At 45.7% G+C, this 25,258-nt stretch overlaps 1 protein-coding gene across 1 annotated transcript in view; it reads left to right on the top strand.

The window, feature by feature from the left end:
- Positions 1 to 24,588, top strand: part of DPEP1 (dipeptidase 1) — a 51,931-nt gene extending 27,343 nt beyond the window's left edge. The window contains exons 6-10 of the mRNA XM_056526001.1: positions 1,175 to 1,351; positions 2,386 to 2,470; positions 3,410 to 3,485; positions 22,251 to 22,386; positions 22,577 to 24,588. Of these exons, the coding sequence (XP_056381976.1) occupies positions 1,175 to 1,351; positions 2,386 to 2,470; positions 3,410 to 3,485; positions 22,251 to 22,386; positions 22,577 to 22,747 (645 nt within the window). The 3' untranslated portion in view covers positions 22,748 to 24,588. The remainder of the gene's footprint in view (positions 1 to 1,174; positions 1,352 to 2,385; positions 2,471 to 3,409; positions 3,486 to 22,250; positions 22,387 to 22,576) is intronic.
- The last annotated feature ends 670 nt before the right edge of the window (positions 24,589 to 25,258 follow it).

Genomic DNA, 25,258 nt, shown 5'->3' with positions numbered 1-25,258 from the left:
CGGTCAACTGCGACAGCTGCTGTCCTTGTTGGGCAATCTGCTGCGATTGCTGAGCGACCACCGAGGGAAGGTCAGCGAGACTTGGCAGCGGCACCTCAGCGGGATCCATGGCCGAATCTACTGTCACGATTCGGCTGGCAGGAGGTGGATCCTCTGTGCCAGAGAGGGATTGGCGTGGACCGTGCTAGTGGACCGGTTCTAAGTTGCTACTGGTATTCACCAGAGCCCGCCGCAAAGCGGGATGGTCTTGCAGCGGCGGTAGCAACCAGGTCGTATCCACTAGCAACGGCTCAACCTCTCTGACTGCTGAAGATAGGCGCGGTACAAGGGAGTAGACAAGAGCAAGGTCGAACGTAGCAGAAGGTCGGGGCAGGCAGCAAGGATCGTAGTCAGGGGCAACGGCAGGAGGTCTGGAACACAGGCTAGGAACACACAAGGAAACGCTTTCACTGGCACAATGGCAACAAGATCCGGCAAGGGAGTGCAGGGGAAGTGATCAGATATAGCCAGGGAGCAGGTGGAAGCCAATTAAGCTAATTGGGCCAGGCACCAATCATTGGTGCACTGGCCCTTTAAGTCTCAGAGAGCTGGCGCGCGCGCGCCCTAGAGAGCGGAGCCGCGCGCGCCAGCACATGACAGGAGGGGCCCGGGACGGGTAAGTGACCTGGGATGCGACTCGCGAGCGGGCGCGTCCCGCTGTGCGAATCGCATCCCCGACGGCCATGTCAGTGCAGCGCTCCCGGTCAGCGGGACTGACCGGGGCGCTGCAGGGAGAGAGACGCCGTGAGCGCTCCGGGGAGGAGCGGGGACCCGGAGCGCTAGGCGTAACAACAACATATGAGGACAGGATATGAAGTCAAAAGCTTCCTACTTTTCCTCCCCAACAAGGATTAGGAAGGAAAAACCAGGCACCTCTGGGTACTCAGCTAGATTTGTCTATAAATTAAAAAAACTAACCTTCAAGTGATCTAAGCGTCTTAATACACAGCACTAATGTTTGCTGTGATTTTTAATGTAGTCAGTAGAATCATGTAATCTTTGGCAGACACAACATCTCTATTTTTGGGTTAAAAACCATACGGGTTGGAAATGTTACTGTTATCATTGTTAATCCGTTGCTTACTCACAGCCATAACAAGCTCTATTATCATCTGAACTTACTTTCTCCACACAGAATGTCGTCTTAGAAATGAATCGCCTTGGAATGATCATAGATTTAGCACATGTTTCAGCAAAGACGATGAAGGATACACTAGAGGTCTCTCATGCCCCTGTGATATTCAGTCACTCATCTGCTTACCAGCAATGTAAACATGCCAGGAACGTGGACGATGATGTTCTCAGAATTGTGGTGAGAGTATAAGTGTTTTATATCAGCGTAATAGAATTTAAGGTCAAGTTCTCCATTGAAGCTATATCTATAGTCTTGCCTGCATGTCTTGACTCAAGCAGCACAAGTCATTTCATTCTGTCATTAAAACTTAATCTACAATTCATGATGATGTAATAAAATGCAGTCTTAAAAGTAACTGTAGATATAAACACCAACAACAATGAACTGCAAAAACAATGCCAAGGCCGCATGTGACAACATGATTTCCACAAACACTAAAAAAAACAGCCACTGCTTTTTTCAGTGTTTTTTGTTGCGTTTCTTCTGGCGTTTTTACACCTGTGTGTTAAGGCCAATCTTTTACCCTGTGACAGTTTTTTAGGGTACCACTTCGTGGGTCAGATGCAGAGCACCCAGTCCACGGAGTATAATTAGGTAGGTAATGCTGTATAGCATCACTACTTACCTCCGCTGGATGTCTAGTTTACAGCTGTGTATAGTACAACACACCGCTGTATAATATACAGGAACCCAGACTCCTGTCACCATACTGACAGGATTTCCTGCTTCTAGCAAAGCTGAGCTGTACCTGCAGCTATACAGCAGCGGGTGCAGCTCATGATGGGCAGGATATATACATTGTATACCTCCTACCCAGCAAAAATATGCAGTAAAACTCTTTTGTCGCCATACAGTAAACCAGAGATCTGTATAGATTGTTGGTTTACTACAATCCCTTGCTAGGCTGAGCGCAATGTAGGGGCCCTGCAAGGAAAGGGTTAACTAGCACTGTATTTGCTGCTAAGAGCTGCAGACACAGTTGGATAGCTGTTAGAGTATAAAAGCAAACTGTACATTTCCTGGAGATGATGATAGTTGCCAAACTTGGGCACAAGCTGCTCTAGTGCCACAGTCTTGTATCCCTCCTTGCTTGCCCACACCTCCAAAGTCACTTCTTGACTGACATACAGAGCCCTGGGTGTCAAATTACAAATAACGATTTAAGTATGATATGTTTTAAAGGCTATGTCATCCTTTATTTTACTATACAGAAAGAAAAGAAAGGTCTGGTGATGGTGAACTTCTTTAATGACTATGTCACTTGCAGCAGAGTTGCCAATTTGTCTGATGTGGCAGGTAAGTAGCGATACATTTGATAGTGTGGTGACCCACGGTGTATGGTGGGACCACGGGGTGTACCAGTGTAGGTGGTGGGGCCAGATGGTATTAACCCCTGGGGCAAGATGTTGTAAACCCCTAGTGTTCGTGACGCTAGGATGTGGTTGTATAGTGTAGGGCACCGCCGACAACCAACCCAGAAATGGCATATATTAAATGAGAGTCCAAAGCAGGTTTTCATGCAACTGGAACTTTACTGAAGAAGGCAGTATAACGGTTCTTCCAGAGGTGGCCGGGATACGGGGAACCTCTCAGGCTTGCTTGGACTTGTAGTGGTAATAATGATGATGCAGGCCATTGTATTACTGTTATGACTTTGGTAGGGACAGTAGAGACTTGACTTGTAGACATAGATGAGACTTACAGAGTAGATGTGGCTGCCCGACTTGTAGGTGTTGGCTTGTACAGGACTGCTGCTTGCTTTACTGTCCAGGAACTAAGAGCAGGAACCAAGAGAGCTAGTGTGGAGACTACAGCCCTTTATATGTCAGGGGGCTGGACTAAAGCCCATTGGTAGCTGGTTGCCTGTGGTTACCTGTGCCTCTGGAACTCTGGGTATTAGGTGATCACACATCACATGACCATAGGAAGGTCCTAGTAACCTTTGCACATAGCTTATATTCACTGTACAATACCGCTAATAAACATACAGAATTAATGTACAATAGAAATCAAAATAATGACCTAGGGGGATCCTGCAGGAGAGCCCTGTGGACTTGAGGGACACTACCTGAGGGGACTTTAAGAACTGTACAGAACCATGTTCTGTACGGGACACGACAATAGTATAGAAGGCTATGGATTATGTATACTGGAGTAGAATTAATAATAAGCATGTAAATACCGTAAGTATCTTGTTTCTATAACAATTTACATGGGTTTTTCTTTCTTCCATAGATCATTTTGATTACATTAAAAGGATTGCTGGTTATGAATCCGTTGGATTTGGAGGAGATTATGATGGAGTCCCCAGGTAAGCAAGTCACACAAATCTTGCAAGAACTCTTTATTGCTTTATTGCTCCAAAGCTTTTACATAGGCACAGAGTTAAAGGTGTACTCCGGTGAAAAACTTTTTCTTTTTATTTTTTTTTATCAACTGGTGCCGGAAAGTTAAACCGATTTGTAAATTACTTTTATTAAAAAATCTTAATCCTTCCAGTACTTATTAGCTGCTGAATACTACAGAGTAAATTATTTTCTTTTTGGAACACAGTGCTCTCTGCTGACATCATGACCACAGTGCTCTCTGCTGACATGTCTGTCCACTTTAGGAACTGTCCAGAGCAGGATAGGTTTTCTATGGGGATTTTCTCCTACTCTGAACAGTTCTTAAAATGGACAGAGGTGTCAGCAGAGAGCACTGTGGTCATGATGTCAGCAGAGAGCACTGTGTTCCAAAAAGAAAATAATTTCCTCTGTAGTATTCAGCAGCTAATAAGTACTGGAAGGATTAAGATTTTATAATAGAAGTAATTTACAAATCTGTTTAAAACTTTCTGGCACCAGTTGATAAAAAAAAAAAGTTTTCCACCGGAGTACCCCTTTAAATAATCAAATATTTTTCACACAGAGCAAAAAAAAACTAATAAAATGGCACAGAGGGTTAGTAATATAATCAGTGTGGTACTTAGGACACATTTAATAGTAATTGCAGCATAATTGCATTTTGTGACTCATTGTAACTACTATAATTAAAATGTACTTTTTGGCTTGGTATTTGATAAAAAATACTTTTTGGCTTAGTCTGTATTGCAGCTTTTCCACATCATATGAATAGAACTAAGCTGTAATATTAGGGAAAATAAAGCAGACCCCTTCTTATGTTCATACTGTGGAATATCCGGATGGATACTCTGCAGACAGCAGGCTATGGGAGAACATGCTGTCACTAGGACTGCTCTGAAATGTGCCATCTCATAGAGGACAATGCATTACCTAGAGGAATCTGGAGAAAGAATAGGCATGTCTATTCTTTCTGCAGATGCCGAAATTGGGATTTCCACAGTCACCACTACAGATCATATCAACCAAATGTCTTAGGCTTTGAAAAAGCAAGTGGAAAAGCCGTGTGTTATCAAAAAGGCAGTCATATTAATTGTGTCCTAGTTTCCTAAGACATAGGTGTAACTAACAAATATCCCAATTTGCTGGGGCGTGGTTAGCCATGGTGGCGTGAGGACATGTGCTGCTGGAGCTCTCACCCCTATTATCTTTAAAAACCCTCCTTCATAGTCTGCTGACAGCCTAGTCACCTTAGCTGACCTTCGTTCTCTGATTGAGGATTTCTCTTCCCTGGCTAAACAAGTTGTGGCAGAATACAGGCAAGAATATTCTCAATTACGTGCAGACTTGTCTGCTGTATCCACGAGGGTGGACGCTATAGAATCTGCTCAGGACTCTTCTGCTTCTTCCATCCAAGCTCTTCAGGCGGTGGTGCAGTCGCATAGTGACCAGCTCTTCGCTCTCCAACAACACCTCGATGATGTAGAAAACCGTAATAGGCGGAACAACATTCACCTAAGGGGCCTGCCTGAAATGGTTGGTCCTGAGGAACTTTATTCTGCCACATTAGCCATCTTTAACCCCTTAAGGACTGAGCCTTTTTTCACCTTAAGGATGCAGCCCTTTTTTGCAATTCTGACCACTATCACTTTATGCATTAATAACTTTGGGATGCTTTTACTGATTATTCTGATTCCGAGATAGTTTTTTTGTGACATATTCTACTTTAATACAGTGGTAAATTTTCCTCATTACTTGCATCATTTCTTGGTGAAAAATCCCAAAATTTCATGAAAATTTTTAAAATTTATCATTTTTCTAACTTTGAAACTCTCTGTTTGTAAGGAAAATGGATATTCCAAATAAATGATATATTGATTCACAAATACAATATGTCTACTTTATATTTGCACCATAAAGTTGACATGTTTTTACATTTTGGAAGACATCAGAGGGCTTCAAAGTTTAGCAGCAATTTTCCAATTTTTCACAAAATTTTCAAAATCTGAATTTTTCAAGGATCAGTTCAGTTTTGAAGTGGATTTGAGGGGGTCATCATATTAGAAATACCCCATAAATGACCCCATTATAAAAACTGCACCCCCCAAAGTATTCAAAATGACATTCAGAAAGTGTGTTAACCCTTTAGGTATTTCATCGGAATAGCAGCAAAATGAAGGGGAAAATTCTAAATCTTAATTTTTTACACTCTCATGTTCTTGTAGACCCAGTTTTTGAAATTTTACAAGGGGTAAAAGGAGAAAAAGCCCCCCAAAATTTGTAACCCAATTTCTCTCGAGTAAGGAAATACCTCATAGGTGGATGTCAAGTGCTCTGTGGGTGCACTACAAGAGTAAGTTTGTCTGAAATGGTTTTTGGGGGGCATGTCACATTTAGGAAGCCCCTATGGTGCCAGAATAGCAAAAACACCCCAAGATGGCATACTATTTTGAAACTACACCCCTCAAGGAACGTAACAAGGGGTCCAGTGAGCCTTAACACCCCACAAGTGTTTGACGACTTTTCGTAAAAGTCGGATGTGTAAATGACATTTTGTTTTTCACTACAATGCTGGTTTTCCCCCAAATTTTACATTTTTGCATGGGGTTATAGGAGAAAATGCCCCCCAAAATTTGTAAACCCATCTCTTCTGAGTATGGGAAAAACCCCATGTGTGGACATCAAGTGCACTGCTGGTGCACTACAATGCTCAGAAAAGAAGAAGTCACATTTGGCTTTTGGAAAGCAAATCTTGCTGAAATGGTTTTTGGGGGGCATGTCACATTTAGGATGCCCCTATGGTGCCAGAACAGCAGGAAAAAAACAACATGGCATACTATTTTGGAAACTACACCCCTCAAGGAACGTAACAAGGGGTACAATGAGCCTAAACACCCCACAAGTTTTTGACAAATTTCCGCTAAAGTTGGACAGGAAAATTTAAAATTAGAATTTTTTTCACTAAAATGCTGATGTTACCCCACATTTTTCATTTTCACAAGGGGTAATTGGAGAAAAAGCCTCCCAAAATTGCTCTGTGGGCAAACTACAATGCTCAGAAGAGAAGGAGCATTGAGCATTGAGCATTGAGCGTTTGGTGAGAGAATTTGGTTGGAATAGAAATCGGGGGCCATGTGCGTTTTCAAAGCCCCCCGTGGTGCCAGAACAGTGCCCCCCCTCCACCACATGTGACCCCATTTTGGAAACTACAACCCTCACAGATTTTAATAAGGGGTTCAGTGAACATTTACACCCCACTGGCGTTTGACAGATCTTTGGAACAGTGGGCTGTGCAGATGAAAAATTTAATTTTTCATTTTCACGGACCACTGTTCCAAAAATCTGTCAGACACCTGTGGGGTGTAAATGCTAACTGTACCCCTAATTACATTACTCGAGGGGTGTAGTTTCCAAAATGGGATCACATGTGGGGGGGGGGGTACACTGTTCTGGCACTATGGGGGCTTTGTAAACACACATGGCCTTCAATTTCGGACACATTTTCTCTCCAAAATCCCAATGGCATTCCTTCTCTTCTGAGCATTGTAGTTCACCCGCAGAGCACTTTACATCCAACTTTAACGAAAATTTGTCAAACACCTGTGGGATGTTAAAGCTCACTATAACCCTTGTTACATTCCGTGAGGGGAGTAGTTTCCAAAATGTGGTCACATCTGGGTATTTATTGTTTTGCGTTTATGTCAGAACCGCTGTAAAATCAGCCACCCCTGTGCAAATCACCAATTTAGGCCTCAAATATACATAGTATATTGTCTTGTTGTTATAGCCTTGTTGTGCGTCCGCAGAGCATTTTACGCCCACAAGTATGGGGCAACACAAGCATGTTAGTTTAAAGCATTTTTTTTTTACACTAACATGCTGGTGTAGACCCCAACTTTACCTTTTCATGCCCTTTGGCTTTGCATGCTGCGAGTTGTTGCTAAGCAACAGTAGGAGGTGAAGAGGCCTCACCTCCTGCTGTATCCTGTTGCCAGGACTGCGTGCTGTATCCTGCCGCCGGGAAAGATTCTGCTGCTCCTGTCACCGCCACCACACACGAGGGGACTCCCGCCGGACCAGGGCAAGGTAGGATACCCCAGCCGGCGCCGATCTCCATTCCTATCGCCGTCCCGATCACCGCCTAGTAGGTCCGTGGTTGTTCGGTCGTTCCGACCGATCAATCACGTGATCATGAGGCGGCACCTGTGCCACCTCACTCCTGCTGGGTATGGGCGAATGGTGCTGTCTCTGACCAGAGACCCGATTGACCTGGAATAGCAGGTCTGAATTGACCGGCAAATATGCCGCGATCGCCGACATGGGGGGTCTCAGGACCCCCCTGGTCGATATGCCGGTTTGGCTGCTGATAAATATCAGCAATCATCCCGTTCCGATCACCGTCATCCAGGAAAGCTGCGCCGTAAATGTTCAGTGCTGTGCGCTAAGTACTTCTTAGCAGCGCCGTATATTTACGGTGCATGTCCTTAAGGGATTAATGATCTCCTGGATCGTGTCCCAGATGCTCACATTGAACTAGATTGGGTGCATCGGGCCCTCCGCCCCCCTCTTCCTAATGACCAACGTCCTATAGATGTGATCTGTTGGGTACATTTCTATGCAATTAAGGAAGACATTCTTCGCTCTGCTCACACCCGCCGACGCATTCTCTACAAGGATGTTCAAGTTCAGTTATTTCCGGACTTATCCTGACACACCCTTGCTCAGAGGGCTTTGTTGGGGCAGGTCCTCGACATCCTCAGGGATTGAGACATCCCATACCGCTGGGGGTTGCCATTCGCCCTCTCTGTGAGAAGGAGGGGGGGGGGGGGGAGAGAAGACTTTCACTGTCCATTCTCCTGCTGACCTACCCGGGTTCCTGACGGATCTGGACATGCCCCCTGTCCCCTTGTCGCACTGGACTATGATAACCTTGGGACCGCCTAAGCGGTCCCTGCAGCGCTCTCCTCAGCAGGACCCTAAAAAAGCTCGAGTGGGACCTCCTCACAGGAGTGGCCGCTGCCAGCGGCTGGTCACGCGCTGGGAATCTGTTCCCTCCGATTCCCAGAAGTCATCTTGTCTGCCCATTGATTGTATTATTTAATTTACTGCTGTGTCTTTATCTGTTTTCTTTTGTGCTGCAGTGTGGTTCTAGCCAGTGAACATGCAATGCCTCAGGGTGACACATTTGTATTCTGCTCAATCTAGCCTTTAACCTGTTAAGGTACCTATACGCCCTCAGTCCGCTCCCTTTCTATAACGCATCATAGCAGGTCGGGCCCAGCCTCTAACAACGGCCGTGCCGCACGCTATTAACCCTTTAGACACGGCGTACAAAGTTGATTGCCGCGTCTAAAGTGAAAGTAAACTATCCCCGGCTAGCTCACTGGGCTGTTTAGGAGCGCTGCTGTGAAATCGCGGCATTCCGAACAGCTGTAGGACACGAGGAGGGTCCCCCTACCTGCCTCCTGGTGTCCGTTTGCCGAATGACTGCTCATGCCTGGATCTCACACCCTCACACCCAAGGATCAATTTAAAAGACCAGTGTGTGCAGTGTTATGGCCCCCTAAAGTTAAGATCATTTAACCCCTTCCCTAATAAAAGTTTGAACCACCCCCCTTTTCCCATTAAAAAAAAAAAAGTGTAAATAAAAATAAACATATGTGGTATCACCACGTTAGGAAATGTCTGAATTATAAAAATATATCGTTAATTAAACCACACGGTCAACCGCGTATGCGCAAGAAAATTTAAAAGTCCAAAATAGCGTATTTTTTGTCATTTTTTATATCATGAAAAAATGAATAAAAAGCAATCAAAAAGTCCTATCAATACAAAAATGGTACCGCTAAAACCAGATCACGGCGCAAAAAATTAGCTCTTATATCGCCCCGTACGCAGAAAAATAAAAAAGTTATAGGGGTCAGAAGATGACAATTTTAAACGTATGAATTTTCCTGCATGTAGTTATGATTTTTTCCAGCAGTATGACAAAATCAAACGTATATAAGTAGGGTATCATTTTAATTGGATGGACATACAGAATAAAGAGAAGGTGTCATTTTTACCAAAAAATGTACAGCGTAGAAACGGAAGCCCCAAAAGCTACAAAATTGTGTTTTTTCTTCAATTTTGTCGCACGATTTTTTTCCCCGTTTTGTCATAGATTTATAAAGTAGAACTGGTGGCGCAAAAAATAAGCCATCATATGGATTTTTAGGTGCAAAATTGAAAGAGTTATGATTTTTTAACCCCTTAAGGACGCAGCCCTTTTTCACTTTAAGGACTGAGCCCTTTTTTGCAATTCTGACCACTGTCGCTTTACGAATTAATAACTCTAAAAATTATTGACTCAGGAACCAATTACCAGTTTTCCATAGAAATATGTACTCAACATATGATTGTTTCGGAGTAACCTCAAAACCCCTTAAACATCAATTGCAGGACCTCTGTCTTAAATTATCTGAACGTGGATATCCAAAAGAAATTATTAACAACGCTCTAGAAAAAATGGAGAAAGAGGAGAAAAGAATTGTTGAGGAAACCCCTCAAAAAAATGAGAAAATAAAAGATGCGTTTTTTTCATTTGCAATACATGTATAGACGATAGAATAAAGAAAAGTATTCTGAACAATTGGATCAATTTTTCAACATGATCCCGAACTATGTGAATATGCAAAGGAAAGACCCATCATCACTTTTCGGCAAACTAAAACAATAGGGCACACAATAAAAAAAGTGAAATGTCAAACTCAAAAGAAAAAAGAGAATTGGTTCACTATGCCCACTCCAAAAGGGAATTACCCTTGTAAAATTTGCAAATATTGCAAACTGAATTTTGCTAAATGCTTTTTTATTTTAGGAGGTGTAAACATTTTTGTGAGCTAGTTTCTCATGTCAAACAAGTTATGTTGTTTACTCTCTGATTTGTTCTTGGAAATTCTTTTATGTTTGCAAAGTGAAGAGAAAAGTATGTACACGCATACGTGAGCATCTCTATTTGCTCCAGAGAGCATCATAAAAATAACATCAATGACCTAAAATTTGCCGGTTTGGAGCGAATAGAAAATGGTCCACAAGGAGAGCATTGGCATATTTTTCTGCTTCGGATAGAAGCATTCTGGATTATGCACCTACAAGCATTGAGCCTGCTAGGGTTAAACGAAAGGAACGACCTCTCCTCTTTTCTTGGAAATCAAAATTAATGTTTTCTTTGTCTTTTTTTTGACAATTTGGTAATCTCTGCTTATGTTTTTAAAGTCACCAGGTGTATCCATTAGATTTTTGTAATATTACTATTTATGCATATTAATCACTTACCAGTATATTAGCACCATTACAACTACAGATAGACGTTCTGCTGACCGGAAGAAGCGTCTCTAATTACGTGAAAATAGTCGTCATCTAGTAGTATGCCTTCTTCTCTTGTTTTTGACATAGTCAAGTTTAGTAAGTGCCACATTAGATACTCTGCTGCTGCTTTTCTTTTCCTTTTGCGCTTTTTCCCCTTTTCCTTTTTCTCTTGGTATCTTTGTTAACTCTTATTTTCCTTCTCCTTGTTTCTCTTCTGTGTTTTCTCTCTCGCCTGTGGAGGCAGACGCGTACGAATACAGTAGCCTGCTGATCCAGTGATATGGCAGACCTCAACATAGCTTCCTTCAATGCGAAAGGGCTTAACACCCCTGCAAAGCGGACCCAAATTCTCCACCATCTGCACAAACGCAAGGTACACATAGCCTGTTTCCAGGAAACCCATTTTAAAGAGAGACACGCCCCGACTCTTAGGGACCGGCATTACTTAACCTGGTTTTGTGTCAATAATCTTGAGTCCAGGTCCAAGGGGTTCGGTGTAGCTATACATAGTTTCCTTGCCCATCAGGTCCTTCACCTCCACCTTGATACTAATGCTTGTCATATCTTGCTCACCCTGTCGATAGGTGGTCATATTTTCACTATACTCAATGTCTATGCCCCAAATCAAGGTCAACCTGAATTCCTGGTAAACTTGGTTGATTTTGCTCTGCCATTGGTTTGGGGGGACTGTGGTTCTGTGCAGGGACTTTAATCTGACTCTGGATCCTACCCTGAACAATTCCACGGGTCGGTCTATACTGCCATAAAATGTGTTAAACGCTCTCTTGCCAATATGTGACTGATGTCCTTTGCAGCAACCCGCTGACAGACTATAGCTTTTTCTCCTCCCTGCATGGTTCCTACAGTCGCCTGGATTACATTCTGCTTCAACAGAACACCATGCCTTGGCTGTCCTCCTCCTCAATTGGTAACGTTCTCTGGTCTGATCATGCATCGGTTTTCTGCTTCCTACGGCTCCTTTTCCTGGTAAAATTTGCCTGGTCCTGGAGGCTGAATGAATCTTTGCTCATGGACACTGTCTTGCTGAGCTGACTAGAACTGTGTTTCCAATTCTATGACTGATCATGCCTCAGACACGTCACCTTCCTTTTCCCAATGGGAAGCACTCAAATGTGTGCTCTGTGGGGGTCTCAAACACTGTTCCAGGTTGAAACTGGAGAAAGCCTAGACCCTTAGTCGTGCTGTGTTGAAAGTGTCCTCCCTCGACTTGGACCATAAACACTCACTCTCTGGTTTTGAGAGATGGCCAGACTTGAATTGAAGAGCCTTTTGGAGGCTTCCTGGGGACGTCGGTTACAGATAGGCCATAGCAAATTTTATGAATATGGGAACAAAAGCGGGCGCATGCTTGTGAGGGCGCTGCAGTCTAGGCTGGCTCAAACGTATGTCCTCAGTAGTCAATCGCGTGCGGGTCCCCTGGTCCATACCACCGAGGACATTATGTCCACCTTCCATACATTTTTCTCAGACCTGTATAACCTTCTGTCCCCTCCCTGCCCACCTTCCCCCTTTCCCGCACTCTCTGCTGAGAGGCTGGAAGAGCTGGATGCTCCCTTCTCTTCGAAAGAGCTATCTTTTGTTATCAAAGATCTTCCTGGGGGAAAGAGCCCGGGCCCTGATGGCTTTACTGCCAAATTCTATAAAATTCTCCTGGACTTTCTTTTCCCCCTTATGTTGAGGGCTTTCAACTCTGTCTCCCCCACTAGTCCCATACAACCTGCGGCCACTATGGCTCATGTTGTTGTTATCCCGAAGCCCGGGAAAGACCCGAGTTATTGCTCTAGCTATCGGCCCATCTCCCCGCTGAATCTAGACCTAAAAATTTACTCCAAACCATTGGCCAATCGACTCAACATGATCCTTCCCACTTTTGTACACCTTGATCAGGGTGGGTTTGTGCCGGAGAAGGAGGCTAGGGACTCAAAACTCTAGATCTCATGCACTACGCACAATCTTGTAATTCCTTTCTACTCCATTCTCTATCAGTAACGGCACTAGACAGGGCTGTCCTCTGTCCCCCCCCTCCTGTATGACCTGGTGATGGAACATTTGCTTGCCAGTATCAAAGCAGACCCTAACATTCATGGTGTGGCTGTTGGGAGCTAGGAATACAAATGTTCAACTTTTGCAGATGACCTTTTGGTTTACCTCACTGACCCTGTGGTCTCTCTTTGGCGAATGGTCCAGTTTCAAAATCAATCTGTCCAAATCTGAGGCTCTTAATGTTTCTTTACCTGGACCTACAGTGACTGCCCTTCGAGCCACCTTCCCCTTTGCCTGGCGTTCCTGGGTATCCAATATCTGGGTACCACTCTCCCCTGATTTGTCCCAGTTGTTCTCTTCCAATTTCTCCCCTCTGCTGGCCATTTCTGCTCGGATCCGGCCTCCTGGGATCACTGTGTTTTCTCCTGGTTCGGCCGGATTAATATCCCGAAGATGACCCTGATGCCCCGACTGTTATACTTACTCCAAACCCTTCCCGTTCACATTCAGTCGTCGTATTGGCGCTCGGTACAGAGATGCTTTGGACTTTTTGTTTTCTACCCGTCCTAAGCTGAATCGCCTTAATATGACTCGCCCTAAACTGTCGGGTGATGTGGGCCTCCCTGATAGTCTGTTGTACCATCTGGCCAGTGTCCATTCTCAAGTTCTAGATTGGTTCCACAACTCTGAATGCATTTGGCACAGGATCTCAGCCCTAGAGCCCTTTCTTCCCTCCTTTGGATCTGGACTCCGGCCGTGCAAGACGGCTTCACCTCTACATACTTGACAAGACACAACCTGGCCTCTCTGTGTTCAGTGGGGGTTGTCGCCTGTCTTGTTGATCGCACTGACCCTCTCCTTCCCATAACAGACCATCCTCAGTTTTTACCGGGGGCCTTATCTGAGGGTGGTTTCTTTGAAGCCTCTCTTTCCTGCCCACTCCGCTTTGTCCATGTCCTAGCTGGTGGTATGTCGCTCGATGCCCTTTTGCTGGACCACCCGACTATTAGGCGTGCTCCTTTTGCATACCTCCAGCTATGACACTTTTACTCCACTCTACCGAGTGGCCTCCATTTACATCGTTCTTTGACTTTGTTTGAGCGCCTCTGCTTAGCCCCCTCTGGTCCTCGGCACTCCATTTGCGTCATCTATGGGTTGCTGTTGTCTTCTAGGTCATAGTCCCCTCCGGCTTTTTGCCATGCATGGGAATCTGAGCTGGGACGTACTTTCTCGTCTGATCAATAGTACAAATGCTTTTATTTGTCCCATAAAGCTGTGATTGCTACAAAAGTTCAAGAGACGAGCTACAAAATTCTCTCCAGATGGCACAGAGTACCGGTGGCTCTTTATCCATGGTACCCGTCAGTTTCTGATCGCTGTTGGAGTTGTGGAGTTGCCGAGGGCTCGATGGTGCACATCTGGTGGAGTGGTTTCAAAATTGCCCCTTTTTGGTCCACAGTCCTACGAGTGATTCTTGAGGTCACCGGGGTTCAGGTCCTACATACTCCTGAGGCTGCCCTGCTTTATATGTTCTCCAGGACCCAGTCGTGGTATATGAGGTCCCTTGTGCGTCACCTCCTTCAGGCGGCCAAAACTGCGATCCCCAGAAAATGGAAGAGTCTGGAGCCCCCTTCTCTTGAGACATGGTTGATGGAGGTGACTTATGTTCAACATATGGAAGAGGTCCTTGCTGTCCTCCCTGATGATGTGTCTAGGTACAGTGCTACTTGGCTTCCTTGGTCCGTCTTTTCCTCTACACATAGGTTTCAAACTCTCTGCTGTCACCCAGGAGACTCCTGAGTCTCTTGTACTGCTTGAGTGTTGTATTTCCTTTCCTTCTATGTCTATCTGTCTTCCATCCGCTGTTTCTTCTGTTTTCACTGTTCCTCACTCTCTCTTAGAGACCCTTTCATCTTTTATTTTCTTTTTATACTGTACCGATGCTGTATCCATAGGCTGTAGTTCTTAATGCCTGCTACTGCTGTTCTTCAGTATTTGGATGGTAATCCCTTCCCTTAGTTATATCACACCCGGCTGAACCATGTGGTTGTGATCATTTTTAGTGATGTTTTTTCTGTCTGGATCCCAATTTGTGACGAATGGTTCTATATTGTTTGTTGTGTTTTGTTATGTTCACTTGCAGACCCGCTTTGTTCCTGGCCCCTCAAGGCCATAGGGTCGTTCACAGTATTTTGTCATTTATGCTTTGTTTGCTACATTCTCTTTAACCTGTTGGGGACGAAGGGCGTATGCATACGCCCGTGGGAATTTCGGTCCCCACCGTGCGGGTGTCACGATGCCGGCTGGCAGGTAGTGGATCCTCTGTGCCAGAGAGGGATGGCGAGGACCGCGCTAGTGGACCGGTTCTAAGCCACTACAGGTTTTCACCAGAGCCCGCCGCAAAGCGGGATGGTCTTGCTGCGGCGGTAGTGACCAGGTCGTATCCACTAGCAACGGCTCACCTCTCTGACTGCTGAAGATAGGCGAGGTACAAGGGAGTAGGCAGAAGCAAAGTCGGACGTAGCAGAAGGTCGGGGGCAGGCGGCAAGGTTCGTAGTCAGGGGAGATAGCAGAAGTTCTGGTACACAGGCTTTAAACACACAAAACGCTTTCACTAGGCACAAGGGCAACAAGATCCGGCAAGGAAGTGCAAGGGAGGAGACCAGATATAGCCAGGGAGCAGGTGGGAGCCAATTAAGCTAATTGGGCCAGGCACCAATCATTGGTGCACTGGCCCTTTAAGTCTCAGGGAGCTGGCGCGCGCGCGCCCTAGAGAGCGGAGCCGCGCGCGCCAGCACATGACAGCAGGGGACGGGAACGGGTAAGTGACCTGGGATGCGATTCGCGAGCGGGCGCGTCCCGCTGTGCGAATCGCATCCCCAACGGCCATGACAGAGCAGCGCTCCCGGTCAGCGGGACTGCCCGGGGAGCTGCAGGGAGAAAGACGCCGTGAGCGCTCCGGGGAGGAGCGGGGGCCCGGAGCGCTAGGCGTAACAGTACCCCCCCCCTTAGGTCTCCCCTTCTCTTTGTCCGGTAACTGCCTCCCCTGGGATGAGGACACCGGGAAAGGATGGAGGGATTCCTCAACGGCAGGCAGAACAGCAGGAGTAGGAATGGGGAGAGAGGGTAGAGGGCGAGACCTGGCACGGGGCAGTGTGACACCAGGACGAGGGCCATGAGGGGACACAGAGGCTTGCCTGATGGGACTGGGAGGGGGGGAGAGGCATTTCCTGTGGCAGGCAGAGTCCTTAATGACCTTAGGGGGACCGGATACAGGAGGAACCACAGGGTCACGGCAGGGAGTACTGGGAACCGGTTGAAGGCAGTCCTTGGAACAAGAGGGACCCCAACTCTTGATCTCCCCAGTGGACCAATCCAGGGTTGGGGAATGGTGTTGAAGCCAGGGTAGTCCAAGGAGAACTTCAGAAGTGCAATTAGGAAGGACAAAAAATACAATTTCCTCGTGATGAGGTCCGATGCACATTAGGAGGGGCTCCGTGCGGTAACGCACGGTGCAATCCAACCTGGCTCCGTTGACCGCGGAAATGTGGAGTGGCTTGACAAGACGGGTCACCGGAATGCGGAATTTATTCACTAAGGACTCCCGAATAAAATTCCCAGAAGCTCCAGAGTCCAGGCAGGCCACGGCTGAGAGGGGAGAGCTGGCTGAAGTAGAAATCCGAACAGGCACCGTGAGACGTGGAGAAGCCGACTTAGCATCAAGAGACGCCACACCCACGAGAGCTGGGTGCGAGCGTGCGTTTCCCAGACGTGGAGGACGGATTGGGCAATCCACCAAAAAATGTTCAGTACTGGCACAGTACAGACAAAGATTCTCTTCCTTACGGCGATTCCTCTCTTCCAGGGTCAGGCGAGACCGATCCACTTGCATGGCCTCCTCGGCGGGAGGCCTAGGCGCAGATTGCAGTGGAGACTGTGGGAGAGGTGTCCAGAGATCTAAGTCTTTTTCCTGGCGGAGCTCTTGATGCCTCTCAGAAAAACGCATGTCAATGCGAGTGGCTAGATGAATGAGTTCATGCAGGTTAGCAGGAGTCTCTCGTGCGGCCAGAACATCTTTAATGTTGCTGGATAGGCCTTTTTTAAAGGTCGCGCAGAGAGCCTCATTATTCCAGGATAGTTCAGAAGCAAGAGTACGGAATTGTATGGCGTACTCGCCAACGGAGGAATTACCCTGGACCAGGTTCAGCAGGGCAGTCTCAGCAGAAGAGGCTCGGGCAGGTTCCTCAAAGACACTTCGAATTTCCGAGAAGAAGGAGTGTACAGAGGCAGTGACGGGGTCATTGCGGTCCCAGAGCGGTGTGGCCCATGACAGAGCTTTTCCAGACAGAAGGCTGACTACGAAAGCCACCTTAGACCTTTCAGTAGGAAACTGGTCCGACATCATCTCCAAGTGCAGGGAACATTGCGAAAGAAAGCCACGGCAAAACTTAGAGTCCCCATTAAATTTGTCCGGCAAGGACAGGCGGAGGCTAGGAGTGGCCACTCGCTGCGGAAGGGGTGCAGGAGCTGGCGGAGGAGATGGTTGTTGCTGCTGTAGCTGTGACTGTACTTGCTGTAGTTGTGACTGGAGTTGCTGTGTCATGGTGGTCAAGTACGACAGCTGGTGATCTTGTTGGGCGATCTGACGAGCTTGCTGGGCGACCAGCGTAGGGAGGTCAGCGACAACTGGCAGAGGAACTTCAGCGGGATCCATGGCCGGATCTACTGTCACGATGCCGGCTGGCAGGTAGTGGATCCTCTGTGCCAGAGAGGGATGGCGAGGACCGCGCTAGTGGACCGGTTCTAAGACACTACAGGTTTTCACCAGAGCCCGCCGCAAAGCGGGATGGTCTTGCTGCGGCGGTAGTGACCAGGTCGTATCCACTAGCAACGGCTCACCTCTCTGACTGCTGAAGATAGGCGAGGTACAAGGGAGTAGGCAGAAGCAAAGTCGGACGTAGCAGAAGGTCGGGGGCAGGCGGCAAGGTTCGTAGTCAGGGGAGATAGCAGAAGTTCTGGTACACAGGCTTTAAACACACAAAACGCTTTCACTAGGCACAAGGGCAACAAGATCCGGCAAGGAAGTGCAAGGGAGGAGACCAGATATAGCCAGGGAGCAGGTGGGAGCCAATTAAGCTAATTGGGCCAGGCACCAATCATTGGTGCACTGGCCCTTTAAGTCTCAGGGAGCTGGCGCGCGCGCGCCCTAGAGAGCGGAGCCGCGCGCGCCAGCACATGACAGCAGGGGACGGGAACGGGTAAGTGACCTGGGATGCGATTCGCGAGCGGGCGCGTCCCGCTGTGCGAATCGCATCCCCAACGGCCATGACAGAGCAGCGCTCCCGGTCAGCGGGACTGCCCGGGGAGCTGCAGGGAGAAAGACGCCGTGAGCGCTCCGGGGAGGAGCGGGGGCCCGGAGCGCTAGGCGTAACAGCGGGGACCGGGCCGGGGTGACTGCTGATATCTATCAGCAGGCACCCCATGCAAATGCCCAGGGGGGGGTCATTAGACCCCCCATGTCGGCGATCGGCGCAAATCGCAAGTGAATTCACACTTGCGATTTGCACCGATTCCGGGTCTATGGTGACCCGAAATAGTAGAGGGATCGCGGCTGTCTAAGACAACTACGATCCCCCTACAGCGATAGAAGTGAGGTGGCAGGGGTGCCACCCCTCCTATCTCCGCTATTGGTGGTCTAGACGCGAACACCAACAGCAGATCAGGGGCGGAGGGGTTTACTTTCGTTTTCCCCGTCCTGCCCACCCACAATAGGCGGGGCAGGACGGGGAAAACGACGGGGACCGAACGCCGAAGGTCCACTTACCCCTCCGGAGGCTGCGGGTGACGGTGATCGGCAGGCGGCGACGGAGATCGGCGCGGGCGGCGTGCGGCAGAAGAGGACGGCTCCCTGGATCCTACGGAAGCTGGTAAGTTGCCTAGCATCGTCTGGAGGGCTACAGTCTGAGACTGTAGCCCTCCAGATGTTGCAAAACTACAACTCCCAGCATGCCCAGACAGCTGTTTGGGCATGCTGGAATATGTAGTTTTGCAGCCGCTGGAGGGCTGCAGTTTGAGACCACTGTATAGTGGTCTCTAAACTGTATCCCTCCAGATCTTGAAAAACTACAACTCCTAGCATGCTCAAACAGCTCTTTGCTGTCTGGACATGCTGGGATTTGTAGTTTTGCAACATCTGAAGGGTCACAGTTTGGAAATCACTGGGCAGTGGTCTATAAACTGTAGCCCTCCAGATGTTGCAAAACTGCAAATCCCAGCATGCTGAAACAGCAAACAGCTGTCTCGGCATGCTGGGAGTTGTAGTTGCGTAACCTCCAGCTGTTGCATAACTACATCTCCCAGCATGCCCTTCGGCGATTAGTACATGCTGGGAGTTGTAGTTTTGCAACAGCTGGAGGCACACTGGTTGGAAAATACTGTTAAGTAACAGAACCTAACTGAAGGTTTTCCAACCAGTGTGCCTCCAGCTGTTGCAAAAGTACAACTCCCAGCATGCACTGTCACAGTGCATGCTGGGAGTTGTGGCTTTGAAACAGCTGGAGGTTTGTCCCCCCGTGTGAACGTACAGGGTACATTCACACGGGCAGGTTTACAGTAAGTTTCCTGCTTCAAGTTTGGTCTGCGGCAAATTTTTTGCCACAGCACAAACTCCTAGCGGGAAACTCACCGTAACACGCCAGTGCGAATGTACCCTAAAAACACTACACTACACTACATTACCACATAATAAAGAGTAAAACACTACATATACACCCCCTTACACTGTCCCCCCCCAATAAAAATGAAAAACGTATTGTACGGCAGGGTTTCCAAAACGGAGCCTCCAGCTGTTGCAAAACAACAACTCCCAGCATTTCTGGACAGCTACTGACTGTCCAGGCATTCTAGGAGTTAAGCAACAGCTGGAGGCACCCTGTTTGGGAATCACTGGTGTAGAATACCCCTATGCAATTCCTAATTTAGTCCTCAAATGCGCATGGTGCTCTCTCACTTCAAAGCCCTGTTGTATTTCAAGGAAACAGTTTAGGGCCACATATGGGGTATTTCCGTAATCGTGAGAAATTGCACTACAAATTTTGGGGGGCTTTTTCTCCTTTTACCCCTTATGAAAAGGAAAAGTTGGGGGTTAAACCAGCCTGTTAGTGTAAAAAAAAAAATGTTTACACTAACATGCTGGTGTTGCCCCATACTTTTTATTTTCACAAGCAGTAAAAGGAAAAAAAAGCCCCCCAAAATTAGTAACGCAATTTCTCCTGAGTACGGAATTACCCCATATGTGGGCGTAAAACGCTCTGCGGGCGCACAACAAGGCTCAGGAGTGAGAGCGCACCATGTATATTTGAGGCCTAAATTGGTGATTTGCACAGGGGTGGCTGATTTTACAGTGGTTCTGACATAAACGCAAAAACATAAATACCAACATGTGACCCCATTTTGGAAATTACACCCCCCACGGAACGTAACAAGGGGTATAGTGAGCATTTACACCCCACAGGTGTTTGACGAATTTTCATTAAAGTTGGATGGGAAAATGAAAAAAAAAATGTTTTCACAAAAATGCTGGTGTTACCCTACATTTTTCATTTTCACAAGGGAAAATAGGAAAAAAGCCCCCAAAATTTGTAACCCCATTTCCTCTGAGTAAGAACATACCCCATATGTGGATGTAAAGTGCTCGGCGGGCGCACTACAATGCTCAGAAGAGGAGGAGTGCCATTGGGATTTTGAAGAGAAAATGTGCCATGTGCGTTTACAAAGCCCCCATAGTGCCAGAACAATGGACCCCCCCCCCCACATGTGACCCTATTTTGGAAACTACACCCCTCATGTAATGTAATAAGGGGTACGGTGAGCATTTACGCCCCACATGGGTCTGACAGATTTTTGGAACAGTGGTCCGTGAAAATGAAAAATTTTATTTTTCATTTGCACAGTCCACTGTTCCAAAGATCTGTTAAACGCCAGTGGGGTGTAAATACTCACTGCACCCCTTATTAAATTCTGTGAGGGGTGTAGTTTCCAAAATGGGGTCACATGTGGGGGGGTCCACTGTTCTGGCACCACAGAAGGGCTTTGTAAACGCACATGGCCCCTGACTACCATTCCAAACGAATTCTCTTTCCAAAAGCTCAATGGCGCTCCTCCTCTTCTGAGTATTGTATTTCGCCCGCAGAGCATTTTACGTCCTAACATGGGGTATTTCCATACTCAGAACAGAAGGGGTTACAAATTTTGGGGGGGCATTCTCTCCCATAACCCTTTGTAAAAATTGTAAATTTGGGGAAGAAACTGCACTTTAGTGAAAACATTTTTTTCATTTACACATCCGATTTTAACGAAAAGTCGTCAAACACCTGTGTGGTGTTAAGGCTCACTGGACCCCTTGTTACGTTCCTTGAGGGGTGTAGTTTCCAAAATGGTATGCCATGTGGGGTTTTCTGCTGTTCTGGCACCATAGGGGCTTCCTAAATGTGACATGCCCCCCAAAAACCAATTCAGCATTTGTTGCTTCCCTTCTGAGCCCTCTACTGCGCCCGCTGAACACTTGACATACACATATGAGGTATTTCCTTACTCGAGAGAAATTGGGTTACAAATTTTTGGAGGCTTTTTCTCCTATTACCACTTGTAAAAATTCAAAAACTGGGTCTACAAGAACATGCGAGTGTAAAAAATGAGGATTTAGAATTTTCTCCTTCACATTGCTGCTATTCCTGTGAAACACCTAAAGGGTTAACAAACTTACTGAATGTCATTTTAGATACTTTGAGGGGTGCAGTTTTTATAATTGGGTCATTTGTGGGGTATTTCTAATAGGAAGGCCCTTCAAATCCACTTCAAACCTGAACTGGTCCCTGAAAAATACCGATTTTGAAAATTTTGTGAAAAATTGGAAATTGCTGCTGAACTTTGAAGCCCTCTGATGTCTTTCAAAAGTAAAAACATCTCAACCTTATGATGCAAATATAAAGTAGACATATTGTATATGTGAATCAATGTATAATTTATTTGGAATGTCTATTTTCCTTACAAGCAGAGAGCTTCAAAGTTAGAAAAATGCTAAACTTTCAAATGATGCGAGAAATGATGCAAGCATCGACAAAAATTTACCACTATCATAAAGTAGAATATGTCATGAAAAAACAATCTCGGAATCAAATTTATAAGTAAAAGCATTCCAGAGTTATTAATCCTTAAAGTGACAGTGGTCAGATTTGCAAAAAATGCTCCCGTCCTTAGGGTTATAATGGGCTCCGTCCCCAAGGGGTTAATAAAATCCTTTGAATGTTAAAAAAAAAAAAATCTGAATTTTATTTCTATAGTTTTTATATAGTATATGTGCAATTTATTTACTATCTAAGGGTACCACAGGGTCTGGAAGATGTATCCAAGTACCCGGATCTAGTATCAGAACTGCTAAGGAGAGGATGGACACAGACAGAGCTTGAGGCAGCCCTGGCCAATAACCTCCTTCGGGTCTTTAAAGAAGTGGAGCAGGTGAGTTTCTGGACCTATATATTGGCAACCATACATCACAGCTCAAAAGAAAACTGGCCTGGTTGCCCATAGTGACCAATCATAGCACAGGTTTTATTTTTCCAGGTCAATTTATGAGGCAACAGCTGCATTGTGATTGCTTACTATAGGCAATTTGATGATTAAGAATATGTTTTCTCTATTTTCCTAGACAAGTATCAGGATGAGTTCAGAAAAGCCCAAGGATGAGCCCATAGATTACCAGGAGATCAAGAGTGACTGTCACACCAGCTATGGCTATCCAACAAATACAGCTGCCCGTGCACATGTTGGCAAAGGGCTTCTTCTTCTAATGTGTTTTATTTGCACCCTGTTCCTTTGAAGTCACCAACTTCAGAAGTCCCTTGAGGTTAATGGTGCATTGGTTCTAAGCAACTTAAGAAAATGTTAGTCACGTACTAAGAAAAGAGAGATTGCCACACACACAGTCTGAAATGTGTTACATGCTATAACAACATCCAAGAACATATATGTCGTCAGAAAAAGTTGTGACTGCTCCTTATTGGGTTATCAACTCTCAAAATAGGTAACAATACTGGTGCACATTTTTTAAACATATTGGAGTTATACACTGTACCCAATGATTCAAAATATATATATATATAATTTTAAATATATTAGGACATAAAAGGGTAAATGGGCCTGATAAAGTCTATGTACTGCAGCTTTTATTTCTTTTTTGACAGCCACATTAACTCCAATGAGGCTGCCACACCTGCCGTACAGTCAGCCCTGCTCTCCATTAGCTCTTACTGGCAGAGTTGGCTCATTGGATATTGCTGTTAGATTGGTAACTGGAGCAATAAATGTGACCCAATGCAATAAAATCCTTGTGTAGGATAGTGTTCTGTTCTTGTAATGTCCCAAGCAGAATAGTGTAGAAACTCTGCAGCTATGCAGCAAAACTCATTGCACTGCAGATATAAGTCCTGAAAATTTACACTAATATTAAAAATGAGAGATTTGTAATCCTTACCACAGGTCGATTTTATACAGCATGTGGATATTTTTCCAAAACACATGCTCTTAGCCACTGCCTTAACGGAGTACTTCACCCCTTGACATCTTATCCCCATCCAAAGGCTGTGGTCGCTCATCACTACCCCTCTTATAGACATAAATGGAGGGGGCATGGTGTGACATCATGATCACAACCGCTTGAACCCAGCGTTCTGAAAATGAACTTCCAGCGCAGAATAAAATTCCAGAACCTGTTCACATATTTTCTTCAGGGTGAACATACCCTTATAACGCTGTTTTCTGTATGTTGAAATGGAAAAACTCTTCTAAATAAACAGTTATATAAAAAATAAAAAAAGTGCTTTTATTCTCTGTTGTCAAGTGTCAAAGTGGTAATCCCAAGCCTCTGAAATGCTGAGGGCTTGAAAGCCATCCTTGGTCCTACCCTCATCCCTGTACCTACTTCATTGACAGTCAGCTGGAAGCTCAGCCTGGTTTAAAATTTCATTCATGCGCATACAAATTGTGCGCAGATGTGATCTTTAGAACAGGGCTCAAGCAGGGACAGGGATGAAAGGGAGGAATGAGGAGACGTTCCAGCCTACAGCACTTCAGGGCCTTGAGAATGCCACTTTGACACATTGTACCAGAAAAGAAAGGCATTTTTTACATTATGGATCCACAGACAGATATGATAGGTATCATGTGTCTTTGTCCTACCAGCTAGCTAAGGCTAGGTTCCAACTGAGGAATTTCCAAGCATAATTCTGCTTAGAAATTACATTTAATAATTCTGATGCAGCAAAATCCCATTGTTGTCATTGTGATTCCACCAAACAGTGCACCCGTTAGGATTTCACCAACAGAGCTTCCAACTTTGAAATTTCACAGCCGAAAGAAGGAGCTGAAGACATGGGCAATAAGCAATAAGGAGATAAAACAATGGATACTGGTCTCTTAGCAATGGATACTGGTCGAGCTTCCGCATGCTCGCTTTCTCTCTCCTCCCTGATCTGCATGATTGATGTACAGAGTTTGGCTTCCAGCAAGGAGCTCTGTTCATCAGTCATGCAGAGCAGGGAGAGGTCAGAGAATGAGCAGGTGTGTATGCTGTAGGTCAGCACGGCCTCTACAACTCTTGGATTTATAAGAAAAACATAATATTATAACTTTGCAAACATATCTGAACATAATATAGCGCTGACAAATCCCCTTTAACAAAGCAACAGGGTCATATCTTGTCATCTTCAGGAATCCTTTTAAACATTGCATTGACCCTTTCGAAGTCATTATTTCATTGTACTGTATAAAAAGTATCAACTATCACATTAAAGAAACAATCAAGCCAAATTGATACACTGAGATTTACTTATCAAACAGCACCAGAATTCTCTCATAACATTACACAAAAGCATTATTCATTCCAGTTGTGAGTCCTGTGCATTTTATGGATTTCTCTCAAAGTGGAAACATTTTGGTGCCTACCTGTAATAATATTAATCACACAGCCACTAGTAACACACCATTAGGAGGGAAGGTTAACAAGACACCTGCCAAACAATTCTTCCTGAATCCAGTGTACAGTATTGGGAATTTCAGATAACTATTAGAATAAGAATAAGTTAGCGTGTGTAACTTGGTTATTATATGACTTGTATATAGCATTTTTCACAAACTTTTTCCCCTTTGCAAGCTTCATTCTTACTTTTCAATCTTCCATGAGCAACAAAGTGAAGACTAGCTGATAATGTTTCCCATACACTGTATATAGACAGAAAAGGGGATTCCTGCTCTTCTATAGCACACCCTCAGAAGCAGCAGCAACATGGAGAACATTATAGAGCAGCACTGTAAGCTGTAACACCAGCCCTGG

Source organism: Hyla sarda, chromosome 6, assembly GCF_029499605.1.
Source record: "Hyla sarda isolate aHylSar1 chromosome 6, aHylSar1.hap1, whole genome shotgun sequence".
Classification (NCBI taxonomy): domain Eukaryota; kingdom Metazoa; phylum Chordata; class Amphibia; order Anura; family Hylidae; genus Hyla; species Hyla sarda.
This window is presented reverse-complemented; position numbering and strand designations above follow the sequence as displayed.